Consider the following 20,055-nt stretch of genomic DNA (forward strand, 5'->3'; position numbering starts at 1 on the left):
AAGGAAAGCAAGAATGAATCGGAATCATCGGAATCGGAATGCCATTCCGGGCACGCAACCGGGTTTTCGGATGACGACACCGTGTGATATGGTGCTTTATGGTTCCCGGGGCGTTTCGGGGGAGGAGAAAGGAAGAGAGAGAGAGAGAGTGAGAGAGTGGGGGAGAAGAGGGAAGAGGTCAATCTTTGCTCCCGTTAGCTTGGAAGTTTTATTTCGTGTCGAATTTTTCTTCAGCTGGCGTTCGTTGCACAGATATGTATTCATTAGCGGAAAAGTAAGTCGTAAAAGTCGGGGCAAAGCTGGCCAAAAGAACAAGCTCTTAAAACGTCCCCCCCCCACTTCCTCCCCTCATCACCCCTTTCGGTGGAGGTCAGTCCTTCTCCCTTTGCGCAGCAGCGACCGCGATTCGATTAGTCGAGACAATTAATTTATGGCTGGACGAGACACGGTGTGCGGCCCCGGATCTGAACGAAAGAAAACACACGTACACACACACACACACACACACACACACGCGGGCCCCAAAATATGTGCCCTAATCCTTCCTGCCCCGTTAATCATGCGCTTCCGTCGTTTATGGCCCCGGGGTTTTCGGGCGCTTTCGGAGGGGGGGGGGGGGGGGGTGGTCGGGGGCCTTCCACAAGGCCAAGGTGAGGATGAGGTGGCAGAAAATAATAAACTACCCCCTCGGATACCCCCCTCAAAAAAAAAAAAAAAAAACCAAAAGCTGCGTCCCAAAACTGTCCAAAATGCCGGCCAGGAAGCGGCGCATCATTTTCCATTCGATTGCTCTTCTCTTTTCGTTGGCGCTTTTCCGAGGCGCGGCCCGCCCAGCGAGCGAAATGGGCGCCCTTTACGTTGAGCTTCCAACCATTGTCGGACAGTTTGAGTGACATTTGCCGTACGCCTAATCGAAGCGGTTGTAAAAGCAATAATAAAGCAAACTTCAAAAGGATGAAGGATGGATCAAAAGGATGAACCAAAAAGGCTGTCCCGTTGAAGAAAAAAAAGGGAAAAAAAGACATTTACATAGGGCGTCGAAATAGCTGATGTGTGCTAAGGAACCATGCCTTTCGTCAAGCAATCTGTCCAGTAATAGTAGAAGTGTTTGTTTGTTTTATTTCCTAATCAAATCAGTGCAGATAAATGACAGCAACTTTCATTCATCGGAAACGTTCATTCGGCATCATTTCAGTTGAGTGAAATGAAGTCTCACAACAAATTAAAGTTAACTGTCAACCGGCAATTATGAGCGGGTAAACAAACTATGCATACTAATTGTAAACTACATATATTGTTTCATCTCTAAAATTATAAATATACAAAACAAAGTTAAAAATAAAATAAAATTAATAACAAAATAAAAATAACAATTAACATTAGAAAATTAGATTTCCTAACTACAATCGCATAAAATGACGCAGTTAATGTCGTTTAAAGATTATTTCAAATAGTTTTATAATGTGAATTCCTACTGTTTCAAAGCTGTCAGTTAAGCAAGTTGTCAAACACATTTAATTGCTGTGAAATACATTTCTAGCCTCACTACGATAAGTGAAACTTTATTTGCGCAACTAAATTTGCTTGTATATTTTGCGTTTACACATGTTAGGTTGGGTTTCACAGAAGTCAAACGTTAAATTACGTCTTTTACCACGGATGAATTCTTAAAACTACCTTTCGAAATTCTGTTTTGCATTCGTTTATTTTCTTCAGGTGTATAGTAACAGTTCGATCAAGCAGGAGTACGTCATCTAATGCATGCAATAATGTCTTCTTGCCCGAAGTATGTGTGTGTGTCTATAGTTTTATGATAAATTCTTTTCGTTCTTCTAAATACTTCAGGCAGAGAGTGTAAAAAGTCTTGCTGTCTGTTTATACGATATTGTTAATTAAAAAACGCAAACTGCACATAAACGAAGTGATGCTTGTGTGAATCATGCACAGCTGCGTATGAGTAATCTTTAGCAGCTCGTTTTATTTCCTTTTTAACGCGCGGGTTCGGCTACAGGATGTAAGAACACATAGAACTAAGCCACAGTAACGTAAACAAAAACATGAACAATACAAATAAAAATCTCAAGGCAAAGCATAAATCATGAAAACTGTTAAAGCACTCTGACTCATCCAGTTTTAAATAAATGAAGTTAAACGTTATCTATTTGCATCACCGTTTTTTAGTTTTTCTATATGATATTAAATTAGTTATGAATTTTCCTTCAATCGTATCGAATATTGTATTAGCTGTATGTAATTTTCTTGACATAAGCACCATCGTTGTTAGAGAAATTCTCTATAAAACATGGTATAATTTGATGAATATGTATGCCTGACAGCTAACACTTAGTACAGCAATATACATTATTGGAAACAAAGCCACGGCTTGAATGGAGACAATCAGCAAAGTTTGAAAAAACCGAGTGATCATGAATATGTTGAATGAATAAATGAAATTAAATGAAATGAAATGAAATGTTGCTTGAATTGCCCATAACTTGCAAATTTTTTGAAATGAATTGGAGAACGAAGCTTCCCAACAGCTTTATGTAGTTTTTAAATGAATTAATGTGTTTAATTTTACTCAGAGGAATTTAAACACGTACTTTCTATTTCAATTTGTTCCATTATAGTTCTTCAGGGGTTTTTAAAGAAGATAATATAAAATCTTACAAACCATCGTTAACTATCTGGGATGTTAGTATTGGTTCATTTTTAAAACAAAAGTTGTTCCCCAAAAACCAATAAAAAATTTGCGGCTGTTTTTATTAAATTTGAATAATTTAGCATAACTTTTTTTGTAAAATGAACTTAAGCTAGCTTATGTTAACTTCTCTTTTCACTTATTTAAAATTTTGTTTCACTTATTTGAAACGGTGAGTAGTAAGTACTGTAATTAAGAATAAAAAATGCTCTTGTGGTTCGTAAGGTTTGTTTTCAAATCATCGTTAACTATCTGTGATGTTAGTTTGGTTAATTTTTAAAACAATTAGACTTGAAAAAAAGTTGTTCCCTAAAAATCAATAAAATGTTTGCGGCTGGTCTTATTAAAATTGAACAATTTAGCATAAGTTTTTTCGTACAATGAACTTAAGCCAGCTTATGTTAACTTCTCTTTTCACTTATTTGAAATATTGTTTCACTCATTTGAAACGGTGAGTAGTAAGAACTCTAACTAAGAATAAAAATGCTGTTGTAGTTCGTAAGGTTTCTTTTCCATGAACACTATTAATTCGCTTGGCTATGTAATGCTCTAGCATGTTTGACATCTCTGTTGTACATGTCGACTGCATTCTGCAATTCGGAAGCTTTAAATTCAATACACAAATTTGTTGAATGTAGATTACTGTTCCCTTTAACAACCGAACGTGACAAATCTGCGTATGTTTGGTACCTACGCTCCAGCACCTGAGCAACGGAGCCTTTGCATTCCACGGTACGGTGGGTTCCTACTAATGGCTAGCGTAAAAAGAGTAGCTAAAGCAGCAGCATAACGTTTTTCTGCTACACTTTCCCGGCGAGAATCAATGGGAAAAGCCGTTATTATTGATGTAGTCTACGAGTGAGATAATGGCTCGGGCAGTTGCTTAGTTACATGCGCGCACACACACACACATACGGAGCGGGGGGATTATTCCACAAAACCATAAACCAAATCGCTGCACCGATTGAATACTGCCCGCTCCAAAACGCGAAGACAATTAAAGGGGTCCCGGGCACAAATAATCCGGGTAGCATGTTCCGGGAAACACCAGCCGGGGAAAAAAGGGGGTTTCCGAAACCGAAAACTGCACTTAAGGGTGCGACCGGACGTGCAACCCTCCTCCCCCGCTCACCCCCACTAGCGTGGGTGGGCAGGAATTTATATCTATTAGCAACCGGCCCACGCTAATTCCTCCCGAGACCAAATGGACACACATGAATTTTCCTTTGCTTTTCCTTTCCACCTTTTTTTTTTGCTTTGGTTTCTCTCTCTCTCACTGTCCCTCATTGTGGAGAGAGGGGGAAAGGCGTGGTGGTCCATTATGCGCACAGCTGAACTGTAATCCCGGCATTGTTCCACCGATTGTTCCTGCCCGGGACGTTTTTCTAACCTCGGGACGGGACGGTGCACACATTTTCCCGATACCATGGAGTCGCATCGAGGACGAGACACACGTCTCTATTTTCCTTATCCTGGTGAAAATAGACGAACGGGTTTGGGGATGTAGTTTTGTTCCGCAAACCGATCTCCGTCGATCTCCGGGTTGTCGGAAAAGCGACGTTAGGGGAAGAAGAAAAAAAGACGCAACGGTTTTCTAGAGGAAAACTACCACTTTTTCCACGCCACGGGGAGCTTAAATGGCGTCCCCTTTCGAATTTTCCAAACGCTGGAGCGCTTTTTCCGAGAACCCCCACCGAGGGACGATTTACACATTTTCCGCAACAGCAGACATCTGAACCCAATCAGGCTACATTTTATTCACACACCCACCGGGACACAGCCACCCCCCACTCCAGCGAGGGTGAGTGTGTGTGTGGAAATGAGCCGACATAATTCCGGGCAATCAACGATGATTGCGAACGAAGAGTTTTCCCGCGTGGTCCCCGAAAAACGGCGCAAACGGTCGCAGCGGTCCGTCCGGGAAAAGTGACACTTTTCCACCGCCTCCCAAATGATGAGGGTAGGGGAAAGTGCCCCATGGAGCGGGGGGCGAATTCGCTAATGAATGAAAACAAATTGTCGTTTGCATGCGAGACGTATATGTCAACATTCGCGTCCCGCAGGACACTATGGGACAGGTAGTGGCGCTTTCCTCGGACACCATACACACACACACATGGAGAGGAAGAGGTGGTAACCCACGCGATTCAATATCATTCGATAAAACCGCAGTCAAAGAGAAGAAGAAAAAAAAGGGCATCATCCCGAATCGGTTTGATTGACGGTATATTCTCTAAGGATTTTGTGTCGAGGAGGGGACGGGAATTGCGCGGGGAGGGATCGAAACACACAGGTACGCCGCATATCGATTTAAATCAAGCGAACCCGGATTTCGGGAACCTTTCCACCCCGTTTTTGTTTTGTTTTGTTCTCCAGACCGCGGCCCCGATTTTTCCCGAATCTATTTTATTTTTCGAACGGAATGGTTGAGTAGAGAGGATGAGAAAAAGGGCGGGAGGGAGGGGGAGTCTAGAAACGGGGCCACACATCCCGGGCGGCCAGATGGGTAATCGGCCTTTCCATAAATCCTTCCCGACGGCCGGAGAGCTCTCTCGCTCCCATCGTAAATCACGCCAATCAGCACATGAACGTATGATTATCATTTTCATTATGAAACCGATATAATAAACGCGTCGTGTTTTTTCTTTCTGCTCCCCCCCCCCCCTTCGCGCTCCGGTTCCATTCCCCCCCCCCCCCCCCCCCCCCCCCCCCCGTGTGTTGTTGCTCCATTTCCATGCAAAGTTGTCTAGATTTATTAATATATTTCGCGGTTGAAATAAATACCATAAATTTGCGCTTCACACAAACCACAATACGCCGCGCCGGAAAGAGCGGACGATTTTTCATCGCACACCGAAATTCCGATCCCGAATCACCCGCGTTTAGTTCCACTCGGTCTCAGGGAAGGAGGGGCTGGGGGGAGGGTTTTGTGTTCTTTTTTATTTTTATTTCATTTTATTTAACTTTTACTGTAACCAGCGCTGGGGTAAGACACACAGCCCACGGGGCGGAACTGGCTTGCTGGCATGCAAAAGATAATAATGTAATCGAAGCCGAGGGTTTCGAGCCTCCTTTTGCGCACCACGTTCCCAGCAGCGACGTATCCTCTTGGTGTGATTCTTCATTTTTTTTTTAGGAAAGAATAAAAGGAAAACGGGAACGAAACGCGAGATCGACGAGCAGATCGCTCAACTTATGATAGTTTTCATACAAGATCTCTCTTCTTTTTTCATCTTACTTTTTGCTGTTGTTGTGTGTTTAAGTGTACTGTCCATTCTGGTGATTACCAACCACTGTGCTGTGAGTCATATGCCATTAAAATTGTAACTTGCGAACGAAAACAGTTCTTTCGTAAACGGGAGAAAGGGATAGCAATTTTAGGAGAATTTTCGATAAACCAGGAAAAATAAACTATCGAAATAATCAGAAGGCTTAATTTGCCTTCTAAGGGCTCCCAGCAGCAACAAGCTGATGGTCCTTCAAATCATACGCCACGTGAGTATTGCGCCATTATTTTGTTTAACTAAATTGCATGAAATTTCAGTTCTGATCTCATCACAAATTTGTAACATACAACTAAAATTAGATTGAACTACAATTTAGCTTAACTTTATCCCATTGATTCATTTTTCGTGCGAAAACATAAACAAATTTTTCCAAAAAAATGTATAACATCAATTTCTATGTTTTAAATGTTTTTTATATAAATTAAATTGATAAGTAATTAGATTTTGTTCTCACTCCTATTACTTCTTAAATAACATTTAAACCGGTTCAACACTGAAAAAGGTGTGTCCTGTAAGAATTTGATGCTCTTCTTGTTTGATGTTTTCTATATTTTCAAATGTGCAGGACGTTTCGGTTACTAATCCATGTTCTTTGGTGTCCCTCAAACTATTCTGAGTATTTTCTTTAATCCTCATCTTTAGTAAATACTGTGTACTAAAATATACAGTGCTGCATTAAAATTTTACTGTTTTCCCGAAACACACAAGCAAGGAAAAAACCAAGGAAAAAAAAAGTTTGATGACCAATTCTTTTGGTTAAAAACATAACGCAAAATATTGGCGAAATATAGTAATAAAAAGCATTTTAACATATTTAACCGTCCGATCAATAACCGGGTACCCGGGTACCCATTTCAGCTTCCATGGGAGAATTTTGTAACTTTTCTTCCGAATCGTTTTACGCCACTTTAGATCCCCAGAAATGAAGGCTTTTTGCACTTAATTTGCAACACCGTGCATAGTACTTAATAACTCAATAATAGTTATAAGTGATTAAACAAAACTTCCTCCATACAATAACCGGGTACCCGGGTACCCATCACATCACTTAGGTATGAATGCTAGGTTTATGGACAATAATATACCGTTTATCCGCGAATGCCTGTAATTTGTCTTCTGAATACATCAAATATAATAAATTGTATTGTCTTTCAGGCCTTTTAGCAATTTTAATTATAAACAATGCTGTTAAAAAACTAAGTCTTACTAAACCGCTTAGTAACTTTTAACTTTTTTATTTAGGACTTAAACCTTAAATACTTTCGAGAGCTATCAGCTGATCGATGAGTAATGGATAAACTCATCATTCGCTGATTTGGCAACAAATGCAGAAGTAGATAGAATATAGTTTTTATACTATAAAACATTTTATTCCACATATACGTATTCGCAAATAAAATTGTGCACTGCTCACATGTACTGCTTTATTGATTTGTTGTTTTCATAATATAATATAATATATAAGATGCAAATCAAGCGACTTTGAATAGATCTTTTGTAGTATATCTACCAAGCATACTGTCCATGGTGTCCACTCCAGCTTTTGACCAGTTAATCAATTATTCCTGTTTTTTTCTATTCTCCATCACCAATTTTCGCTTCCAGGTGCATTGAGGATAGCATGATCACGGTTTTTTTCTTTTTTGGCATGTAGCTGCACATGGTAAATTTTTCATTGAAGCCGAACAAAGTAGATAATTCTTCACGTTGTTTCAAACCTATCATGGAAGGTGGTATAAATGGCTTATTTTTTCCAAAGTACCAACAATGGTTAGGGTCCAGGACAGTAAACATTTGGCTAATGGCAACGAAGTGAAAAAAATCCATTGTTACGTTTCTGACCCTTTATAACAAGCGACTAAATCCTTAACAATTCTCTTCCCAACGTTCTTTCCACGACCAGCATTCGATTACCCAGTGTAAATCTAGCCATTGAGAGGATACGAATTCACAGCGTCACAAATCCACCAGACTTTAATCCCATATTTGGCTGATTTGTAAAGTATGTATTGTGTAAACCTGGTTCGTCCACGGTACGGGAAAAGCTGCTAGCCGACTGCTAAGTACTCCGATGGTTTATAATTTTTTGCCAAATTACTATTTAGTATAGCCCATATATGGCGTATCGGAGCAGCTTTGTCATCTTCAATGCGCTGGGCATGAGTATTCGCATCATCGAATCGGACAAAACGCATTATGATACTAAACTGATTGATGAATATTACTGCACGATATAGTGGATATGACCACGGCTTACACATATCTCCTGCACTATCGGTATTAGAGTAGTTGACGCTAGATAGACGAATAGCCAGGATAGCATACATTTCTTCCAAATCAATTGCTTTCCACTTCAATAGGTACGGTCACACGAGACGAACCTTTGATGGCGAACCTTTCGCACACTATTACAAACGAATGCCAAAAAAAGGTTCGCCGAACCTTATAGCGTTCACACGTAACGAATCTTTGATGTAGTTTCATTGATAGTTGGTAAGAATAAATCAAAGTAAGCATTGTAAACAAATGGGGAAATCGAACGGAACGTCAAAAAGGTTCGCGGCAAAGGTTCGTGCTATCCACCAAAATCGGTGAACCTTTTCTGCTCGAAAAAGGTTCGCGAACTCTGCTCGATTCACTAACACATTCAAGAAAAGGTTCGCCGAGCGTCCAAATTCGAGCAGGGTTCGTCTCGTGTGACCGTACCTAATGGTTTCTTCCTACATTCTTTTGGTTATACGCATCATAGGATGACTAAGCCTTCTTGTTTGAATGGCGTATTATGTATCGATCATTTGTGGAGTGAAAAATAATTTGAAAGTATCGAGAATGGATAGCATTCTAGTAATCTTCGAAGGTCTACTTTTTTGTGACACTCATCAGATTCTTATGAATCAGAAACGAATTCTTCATTCACATACACTCTTGTAAAATGTTAATTTTTATTAATATACGATCATCTTTTCAACTTTTGGAATGAGTAGGTGCCATCCACGAAAACTACTAGGAAATAGCGCCTTACCGTTTGGAGCTTGATGCAACAACATGCGTGGGTAGAACCAACAATCTTTTGTGCTTTAATTTTTAGCCGTTACTCAAAAACCACCTGTTTAACGGTTTGATGGACTACAAATTTGATCAACTTTTATTTTTCCCACCTTTTTGTTCCCGTTTGACATACAACGGATCAGTGAAGTCCTAATTTTCCCGCGTTTCTGTTCTTGCATGACAAATTACGGAATGACAAATCAAAGTGGATATAGTAAACAAATTTGGTCATGTGATAATACCTAGTACTATAGCATTCTTAGCATTTAACATCAACTTCGATTGCCGGTTGAAAATCGACAATGCTTACACAAAAATCGCTCAACTTTGTAGCGCGCTTCTGGTGGGTACCCGGGTACCCGGTTATGAGACGAAGGGTGAAACTTTGGTTAGTGATCGGACGGTTAAACAGTTCCAGTTCGGTAGTGAATCAGAGCGGAGGTTAGCAGTGCACAAGTTTCCTGAAAGGGTTAGCGGAAAAGTAAGGTTACGGCACGACCGCGTGGTCACGCCGAGCTGGAGCTCAGGTCAGAAAAATCCTAGCTGCCGCACATCTCGTGCTGTTTGAGTCAATCAAGCGGACCACGAGTTCTTGTGTCCTGACAACGGAAGGAATTATCCCTCCCGTGGCCGGCGGGTGGACATATGGCTATTATTAGCCGGTCCTAAAGGACGAGCCCCTTCATAGGAGTTCGGACAGAGTCGGTACGCCTCTGATTACGAGTAAGGGAACAAACGTTCGACTTAGCGTAGGAGGATATACCCCGACTCGCATAGCGAAAGAAGAAAGAAGAAGAACATATTTAAAATTTTTAAAAATATGGAACCCCGAGTAACTGCTTACTTTGTTTAATCTTTGTTTAACCTCAGGTACTAACTAACGAATGTTTAAAGAACCTATAAACCGGAGCACTTAATTGTCCAAAAGAATTCATCTTTGTAATCGACCTGAAAGGTAGAAAGAATACAGATTCGTTGCGACAAAACGCATTGAAAATAAAATGTTCGACTAAATATTAGCTGCTGTCTACTTGAACTACAATTTCATTATCATGGTATAAGAAGATGTTTATGATGAAATAATACGAGTAAATGTAAACGCTCAACTATCCCGATATCGAAGAACTGGCTATCACAGATCGACGTCTAAACATCGCTGTCAATGCAAACAGGCGATCAATGATGAAACGTATCGTAGACACAATAATACAACAGCTATACAAAAAGAAACATCTTAGCTTAGACTTCCTCAAGAAAAGATCCAGTGTATCTTTTAGTGTTTGTTTTGATTTACTGACTGACTTGAGTTCATAACATACCCATGCTTAACATTCAACAATGAATTGTTTTGAAGATCAAACAAAATGCCAGCTAAGGAATAAGAAGATATATTAGAAACGACTACCACGAAGAGAAATAATAAAATCGAGTGATCTATCCATAGAAAACTAAATATAAAAAAGGCAGCTATGATTCAGTTGACATTTGCTTTACACGAGAGTAGAAGTAAATATATTAAAACAATATGTTTATTTAAAGTAAAAATCCTTGTGACGCACCGAAATCTATTTCCTATGTTTTTAATTTTGCGAATCAACAACAGAACAAATTTGGTTGACAATGTAATATTTTCGTCTTTCCTCAAAAACCATGTAAAATAAAACAACAACACACGCGATGCTTACGCCTTCGGACTTCTGTCTTGGTTTAGTTGAAATTGAAAGTGGGTTTGAGCCATTGCATTTTAAAGTACAGTGGGGCTTCTCTTCTCTTTCATTCCTTAAAAACATTCTAATTTTTCATAGTTAAATTCCTAAACATTTTTTTTCTGTACGAAAAATAAGAAAAACCACTTCAAACTTGTCAACTTCTTGTAAAATAAGGTTTTCAAAGGACCTTTTGGTTTTGACTTGTGGGGCAAGACGACCCAAAAAAACAGGAGATGGACCAAACCTGCTTGTTGAAAGGTTAGTCCGTTTAACCCAAATTGGTTTGAATTATGTGGTGTAGCTTTCGAAAGACAGTTTGGATGTAAGTTTGTTGCTGATTTCCGTATAATTATTATTTTTTCGTATCTGTTTATGGCTTTTTATACAAACTGACTTCACAAAACCTGTATAATTACATCAACCTTAAAGTTAGCACTTCTAGCAGAGTCAAAGTTTGACGTTTTGTAATCCTGATGATCCATGATACGAAAACACAGTTGAACATCATAAATAATTTACCCAAATTTTGTATTAAGAAGTAATAAATATTAATTATTATGAAACTCACACCAACATAATTTACCATTTTTAGCATTTTGAAAGCTTGGGCATCTTGCACCAACATGAGGACCGTTCATTTTATGTCTTTTATTTAACATTTAGATAATATTAAACCATTTTCTCTTCGGTATTCGTTAAATAACATATTCAACTACCACAAGAATGCCTGGTTGATTAAAAAATATAAATTCAACACTTGCAATACCTTAAATAATAGTAACAATATATTACATTGTTTTAAAGTCAATTTGTTTTGTCTCACATAGGATGTACTAGATACGCTACTTAACATTTTCTATTACTTAATTTATTTTTAAATCGCTTAATTCAGCTACAAACATGCCGGTGCATCGTACCCCACATCTTGCCCCACTTTACCCTACATAGATTACGTTTAATTGGGTACGAAATGCAACAAAATATGGTAGTTGATAGAATTAAAATATCAAAAGAAAATACTGAGCCCAAAAAGTAAAACTCTTCTCATAACCACTTGAACATTTGACAACCAAACCCGGTACAATCATTCTATCATTCTTGTTCACATATTACTAGACCTGACTGAGCTGACGGTTGGTTCAAACGGTTGTTTTTCAGCCCCGTGAAGCATGTTTATTCCGCGTCGGACAACGGGTCGAAGCAAGAGGCTCGACAACTTCGTTTGCGTCGCGACCGGTGGGGTGGGGGAGTCGCCTAGGCAACGGCCGGATTGGAATGGAAATGACGGGGATGGCTCTGTTTTTCGGCCTTAAACTTGAACCGCATCGCGATTAGCTCATTCCTCGGTTTCGAACCTTTTTCTTCCGACCATTTTTTCCTTCTCCTCGAGCGCGTTTTTTTTTTAGCGAGTCCTCGACGAAGGTCATCCGCGCGTGTTTTTTTTTGTCTCTCCATTTTCTAACGACCGACTGATGATGGTTCGTTTTCGGCCGCTTCCGACGGGCGGCCCTTCACGTACACGCGAGTGCGTGTGTGTGTTTGTGTTCGATTCGCGATTTGGATTTTTCTGGTTTTATTGGAACGACGGTCGCGCGCGCAATTTTCCCGCAGGAAATTCCTTTGCTGTTGGGAAGGGGGAGTGGAGGTGGCGGGGGAGGGGGGGGAGGGAGGTGTTGTGGGATAAATTCACACCACGCGCCGACATTTCGCGTACCGATGCGAGCTTCTGGTTTTCCGGCAACAAAACACACTTATTTTTGGGGGTTGGCTTTCGGAAACCAAACAAATCAAAAAAGGAAAACTTCACATTTATTGATTCTAATTCGAAGGAAAATAGGAAAAAAGAAACAGAAACAACACAAAACGTTGGGGTTTCGTGTCGTGTCGTGCAAATTAACACGCGCGCGATAAAAATCGGCTGGTTCCCATTGGCAAAACCAAAAAACCCTCCGAAAACAACACACCAATAAAATGGGGTTTTAGCGGAAAACTGTCCTCCCATTTCGGGTGCAGCGAACTTCGGGAGCAAAAGTGGCCAGGAAGCTGCAAATGGCACGGCGGGGCCATTCTAGGTTGGTACGTTTGATCGCAGTGGAAGGGAAGGGGAAAAAGAAAACACAATCCGGTGAAGACCGTAAGGGTTCGCGGGATGGGTAATGAACCTCCGCGCCGAACGAGAGATCGACACTCGGTGGAGTGGAGGATCATCGCGGCCTTGGAAGGTCGTCATCCTTCCCTTTCCCCTTTTCCCCGCCCCTCCCAAACCCTTGGTTGCACCGAAACGAACGAACGAACGGGGTGTTTTGCGGTGGAGAGAAAAAAAAAGCCCAAGAACATCTCCGCCAACCGTGGGGTGGAGGGGAACGGAATAGAACTTGTGCGCGGGGTGAGCGGAAAACGGATGGAGCAGTTCATCGCATCCCGCGCCTTCCCATTCCGTACGGGAGATTTTGCGGCACCATCCGAGCCGATTCCGAAGATCTCAAACCACCAGAGCAGGGGAAAAGGGAGGCGGGAGGCAAGGGCGGTCAAATGTCGAAGATTCGATTCGATCTGGCATGCGATCCGAGCCCGACCGCCCCCCGGCACCGGGACTGGTTTTTGCAAGCGAGGTAGAGTTCAAGATAAAATTTACGCTTTTAGGGAGGTGTGTAAAGTTTTCCTTTTCACGGCGTTTTTTTTTTTAATATTTTCTCGCGGCCCTGTGCGGGATGGGATGGCAATACGAACATTTTTACCTTCCCAACGTCCGCACACGTTTGTTTTAAGTGCCTGTGTTTGATGAGCTCGGAAGAATGGCGCCATTACCGAGATTAATCAAAAACTGGAATTATCGATGCAAATATTTCAGTTAAATTTAATCTACAGACAAAATGATTTTGAAACAGTCGTAAATGTTACGGATAAAAAAGAATTTGCGGGAAATTTCAACAAAAACCTTACGACATCAAAAACTCAACAAAGAGAAAAATGTATTAGTTGAAAATTAATAATTCGTGAGCTTTCATTGGCTCGAGATTGGTTAAAACACAAAAACAGAACATAAAACAACAAAAAACGAAAATACTCACTTGAATTATGCATAGTCTCGTTCGAGAGATCTTCGATTGACGGTTCTGGTAACGGATACAGCTAGACGGCGAAGCATGAAATAAACAGTAATAAAAAAAGAAACAAATAAATGAACACAAAATGTAATTTTGAAAACAATAAAACGACCGCTAATAAGTAAATAAATATAATAAATCTGTATGAAACGACAATGTAGTTTTGGTGCTGCTACCAAAACATCCACGAAATTTTCAAACTAAAAAAAGCATGAAGAAACATACTTTCTAACTTGAGTGTTTCTTCATCTCATTTCAACCCTCAATGTTTTATTCTTATCATTAACACGAGACACGTCTAATTGCTTAAAAAAAGTAGTTAAATATGCCAAGAAGAGATCTTAAAATATAATTTATAAGTCGGATGGAAATGTTTAACAGTTTTTACAGCTCTACAGAAATTAATAGTTGATAGAACGTATCTTTCCAACAGTGCAAACATAGATTTAAAAACTAACTTTCTTAGAAAACTATGCTTTAATTTTCAATACAAACGGACTCACGTTTGACGAAAGTTTAACAACATCATTTGCAACTTAAATTTACTAATCAACTGTGTAAAATTAAATTTACTTGGTTTGAAAAATAGTTTGAGGTGTAACAATGAACAAGTTTCAAATAATGTCGAAATGGGTTTCAATGCAGACATTAAAACATAAAAATATGATACAAGATTTAAGTAAAAATCCTCCTCCCGTTTGTGGCTTGGTGGTGCCGGGGGTCAGGGTGTCCCGACCCGACGGTCCCGTTAGTGTCGAAGACCGATCGGCAAAGGCAGTTCCACCGGCAGAAGGGCCTTGCAATAATGATAAGAGACGACGAACCTCCTTCCCTGCACCCGGGGGGAGACGGGGGCATCGCATTGCATCGGGCGGGCATGGCATTGGAAATTAACTCTATTTCGAATTGCGCAAGCGAGCGAGCGAGTGGAGGCGACGGGGGTCAGGAGAGCGGTGTTTCGGTTCGGAGCCGAGGTTCGTCGCCTGGCGTCGCTGCGTAGAAGTCTTTCGTTCGAATGGGGCAGAATCGATGGCACTCTGGCCTGCTCGCCGGGCTGGGTTTGGTGGGATTGGTGGAAGGGAAGGAAGACTGGCTAATGATGAGTGACGACGATGGCGGATGATGTAGAAAACGTTAATTTAATGTGTCAGAAGGAAGAGGTAATTGATTCTTCGGATATTTCTACGCGTTTACCATAAAATTGCCAACCGAACGGATGGTGCAGACGAGGGACGGGGGGAGGGGGGGGGGGGGGGGATGAGGCTAGCTTCTTCTGGGTCTCTTGTACCCCATCCCCTCACCCCGATGCCACCATCCATCATCATTTCCTTCTCGCCGATCGCGCTCCATCTCCATCGCCAAGATATCGTATCGGACGATGACGACGAAGACGTTGCTGCTTAGCACTTCCTCTCGCCGGTTTTCTCATTGCTCGCTTCCCCGTCCACCCCGTCCCGAGGCCCCGGTTCCCTCCACCCACCGAAACCTTGCAATCAGAATGACAATGGATGGGTTCACAGCGAGCGCAGGCACACCGCGCAAGCCACTCCGGAGGGTTCATTAGAAGGATGTTTGAGGAAGAAAACCATCTTACACCCCGTTGTAAACCGTTGCTATGTGTTGTTTGAATTTTTCAAATCTTATTTGTCTCGTTGGTGATGGGTTCTCCTGTATTTTTTTCTTTTTTGTTTTCATCCATCCCTTCCGCATCTCTACACACGATTTCAATCGTTTCTATTTCGAACAGCCTCTACCTCCGACGGTTTGGTTTCGAATGCTTGGTGTTTTTTTTTTAATGCTTTTTGGTTTTCAATTTTTGCAATCCAACCACCTCCCCCGTCCTCGGAGGTTTTGCTACATTTACATTCCCGAATCCGTTCCGCTTCGCGCCAAAGGGATGATTTAAACACTGAGAAAACGAAAAAAAAAAAATGGAGGAGGGCGTTCGATAACAGTATTTAAATCGTATAGGAAAGCGGAAAAATTGGTAATTTAATGAACTAACAGTCGTTACAGTTAGAGTCATTGTTAAGTACATTGTTAAGTCCGTTTGAAACAGGAGGGTAAGACAAGTGAACAAACAAACACATGTCCGTACGCATCCTGGCCGTTGCAGGCGGAAGTCGGTGCTTCGCAAAATTTATACCAAAACCCGTCAAACGGTGTGTGCCATCCATCATCCAAACGTTACGCTAGAAACGAACACTGAAAGGGAAACCAAAAAAGAAGAGAACAAAACCGCACCAAGTAGTAGGTAATAAAAACCGTCATCAAAGGCTGACAAGCAGCAGGTTCGGGAACACGTAAGCGAAGCAGCAGAACACTACAAAAAAGAGTTAATTGTTTAAAATAAAACGTAAACAAAATATAAAAATAACAAGGTACAAAAGCATGTTTTTACTACCTTTTTTTTCATTTATATGTATATATTTTTACAATATCTCTTACCATGATGGAAATGTGGACTTTTTTGTTTGCTCATTTAAAAGATAAACAATCATTTGCAACACTGAAACAGGAAACCTCACACATGCCAGAGGTGTGCGTGTGTGTACATGACCTTGGCAATAAAAAAAAGGGATCGCAATAAAATGATACTAAACTATTTTGCGCGCAAATCATCATCGTTCGCGCTCACCACCACTCGCGTGGTGTCTTCACGCCGCGCCTCGTAATATCGTCCCCCTCGTTTGCTCGCGCACTCGTTGGTTTTGTGTGGGTTTTATTTTTTTCCACTTTAATCGAATTTAAAAACTACAACTAACCCACGCTCGGGTAATATACAATTGGTTCTCACAACAAACTGGAAACTTAAAATGACATAGAAACGGTAGTTTAAAAGCACCCACTTGGGGGTGTGTTTGTGTTTTTAAAAGGATAAAGGGTGAAGCTACTTGCCAACAGAACATGAAGCTGAATGACGAAAAATAAAACTTAAAAAAAAGGAGAGTAGGGGAGATTCGACTACGCTAGGTTAAAATAAAAAAAAAAGTTTAACATTATTGGGAGTAAAAGAAAATCGCTGCTAACGTAAAAGTGAATGCCAGTATTTGCCTAGTACGTGATTTTAAACACAATAAGAAATAATAGTAATCTAAAACGCTCGCTAGAGTAAACCGTTCGTACAATATACACATCACCCACAACGGATTGGGGGTTTATAACAATCTCGATCACATTGGCAGCAGCACCACAGCGGGGGAACAACGCGCGTGGTGTGATATATCTTCGCGGCTCCTGTCGCCGGTCGCAACAGAAACACAGTCAAACAGCTTCTTTACCAGCTAGTTAAGTAGCGCCACGGACACCTGGAAACCTTCTGAGAGGTGAGCTGGAGAGAAAGAGATGAGCGAGCCTCGTCTCGGGTGGTGGTTTGTAAGGGTACTCGTTGCTACACCGATATGGCACCGGGTGTACCGGGGCGACTTCCCGCATCCTCGTTCGATGACTGGTGTGTGTGTGTGTGTTGTGTTAGGCACTGAGACCGGCCCACTTGATAAAGTCCGGCAGCTCCCGGACGGGCAGATCGTTCGAGAGGGCTTTCACGCGCAGGTTGCGATCCGTTGTCAGTAGCACGACATCGCGCAGTACGTACCGCGTCCCACCTGCAGGAGGAGAAGGAATGTAACCAAAGCACATGGTAGTATCAACTGTCCGGGGCCCGTTTCGGGAAGGGGAAGAGTGTCCCGTACCTCTCGTTTCTTCGGGCTGGTGCCGGCAGAGGTTCAAGGCCGTCTCGAGGATCCGATCATCGTTCGACTTCAGCTCGCCGACGTCGTCCTCCACCGTGAAGGTGGTCGTCTTCAGGACGGAACCCTTGGTGGTGACACATCTGCGAAACAGGGGAAAAAAGAAGGGAAGGGTCCAAAGTAAGACACTGAAGACGTTGGAGGTAGTGAGTGCACGGGGATCTTACTTCACGGTTGGATTGCGTGATCTGATGAAGAGCAGGGCCTGCTTCGACGCTTCGGCCACCTTCGCCACGTGCAGCAGGTTCGCCGCATCCGCTCCGGGTCCGGTCGGGTCGGTGAAGCCACCGTCGCCCACCACCGGCGTACCCCTGCTGATCGGAAGCGTCGGCTCCTGGGCCACCCCCGCCGCTATCTTCGCCACTATCATCTCGCTGACGACCGAACCGGCCGAGGTTGGGTGTTTGTACGCCGGCCGGATGCCTTTCGATAGTCCCTCCAGCTCGTTGATTACTGCGTGTTGGGCGGAAGGTAATTGATGATGAGTCCTACCTCTAACCCCAACATAAGTTTAAGACTGGCGAAGTTATTCTAAGCGAATCACGAAGTGGTGATATCCAAGTGACCCTTCACGAAAAAGATCAGCCAGCTCTCTTGTCCTTGCGTGCAGCGAATAGCACAACGTTCTAAAGACAGAATCGACTCTCTCCTATTCTTAAAGGTGGTATCTCTCTTATCCAACATATGGATGAGAGTCGAAAACATCATCAATGGATGAACTCGAGGCGATTTCCACGAGATTGCATAAGAGCGACTGATACAGTTCCTACAGAACGATCAACTTCAAATTTCCACTTTTACGCGCGCATGTCTCAAAGAGTGATGAGAATGACGATTCAGCAACGTAATTCAATTCAGAGTGAGTGAGTTGAAATAGAGAATCCATTCTTTAACTGACTCAGTATGAATTGACACAGTACGAATGATTTGACTTAGTGAGAAAGTATTGGATGAAAGAGAATGTATTGGCTCAGGGAGAGTTAATTAACTTAGTGACAATGAATCAACTCAGGGAGAGTGTATTGTCTCCTTCAGAATAATTACCCATCGAAAAACTGCGCAGTTTTCAGCTCGCGAGATATTCAAATCATTCTGAGGGAGCCTAATCACTCGGAGGGAGTATACTCTCCCTGGGTCAATTCTTTCACATTGAGTCAATACATTTTAACTGAACCAACTCATTCTCACTGAGATAATACATTTTTACTCAGCTAATACCTTCTCACTGAGCCATGATTAAATTATTAAACAGAGCCATGAACCAAATGAAATCATTCATTCATTTGCTCACTCACTCACTCTGACTCAGTTTGCACATAACTAGTCTCAAAGATATGTTGTTTCATTTAGTTCTTTTTACTTACAATAAATTTTGCAAAACAAAAACCTCATCATCATCATCTGTGAGATCGTGGTGATAAGTGCGGTGTTTACTAACATTCAATTTTGACAATATACAACATTGGGACGTTAAACATTCTACTGGGTTTCTACCTGCTCAACGTACACGGCACACAAGCGCTTGAACTCGCGGTGTTATACCATTGTACTCCTTTACAAAATAACGAATTCCTGGCAAATACTAAACTGCAAAGTTCGATGTCCTGGGATCACGGGAATGTTGTACCGATGAATGCCTGAACCCCTAACTACTCTTTCTCCAAGGTAGCTCATATCCACTCGGTGCTCTTGTTCCTAAACTGCTGGCGCCGGAAACACCGCAATATATAAACAGAGCACAACTGTCACAGCCTATCTTGACCTTTTTCAGGTCCTCTAGACAGTGTGACGATTCCCTATCTACCTCATCTAACGCGGATGCAGGACACTGCATAAAAACCTGACCATAGCTACCATTGTGGAAGTCCAACACCAGCTGCCTCCTCGGATCCAACCGGCTGCGTAGATCGACTCTTGTCTTATCACAAGATTAATTCACCTTCGATACTATAACCAAGGACTTGGAGAGTTTATGCTCCGCTACTTTAGCGACGTCCTTTTCTTCAATTTTAGCCAGTCCCCTCCTTAGTACTCTTATTTACTGCGGGCTTGGTGACAGCACTTCACACGCCAAAAAAGCAAATAATACTTTGAACTTTTTTGTTCGAAATATTACTAGCCCCACTTTTCGTGGACACTACTGTAGCAAAGCTGCAGTCTTCACCTAAACAGAACACAAATTGATCGTTTGGCCGCTTGGACCAATACAAGTACACCGTCGATAACAAGCGATAAGGACACCGCTCCCGGCAACGTCACTGATAAGCGACGCTGCTGAAAACAAAAACCTACCGCAATCACCGAACGATGTACCGCGATCAAATCAAACTCTACTGAACACTAAACAGGCACTTCGGACACATTCGCACAGCGAAAACAAACGTTAAATCTGCTCTGCAACAACACGCACTGCACCGTCAACACTCACTTACACACTAATTGAATAATTAGAAC

At 41.8% G+C, this 20,055-nt stretch overlaps 1 protein-coding gene across 2 annotated transcripts in view; it reads right to left on the reverse strand.

Annotated features, from left to right (window-relative positions):
• Positions 1-16,248: 16,248 nt before the first annotated feature.
• The window catches only part of LOC131268636 (telomerase-binding protein EST1A), a 52,750-nt gene continuing 48,943 nt past the window's right edge, over positions 16,249-20,055 (reverse strand). For both annotated transcript variants that reach the window (XM_058270870.1, XM_058270868.1), the window contains 3 exons: positions 17,769-18,054; positions 17,545-17,684; positions 16,249-17,457 (listed from right to left, as the gene is read on the reverse strand). In XM_058270870.1, the coding sequence (XP_058126853.1) occupies positions 17,324-17,457; positions 17,545-17,684; positions 17,769-18,054 (560 nt within the window). In that variant the 3' untranslated portion in view covers positions 16,249-17,323. The remainder of the gene's footprint in view (positions 17,458-17,544; positions 17,685-17,768; positions 18,055-20,055) is intronic.

Source organism: Anopheles coustani, chromosome X (genome assembly GCF_943734705.1).
Source record: "Anopheles coustani chromosome X, idAnoCousDA_361_x.2, whole genome shotgun sequence".
In the NCBI taxonomy this organism is placed as follows: domain Eukaryota; kingdom Metazoa; phylum Arthropoda; class Insecta; order Diptera; family Culicidae; genus Anopheles; species Anopheles coustani.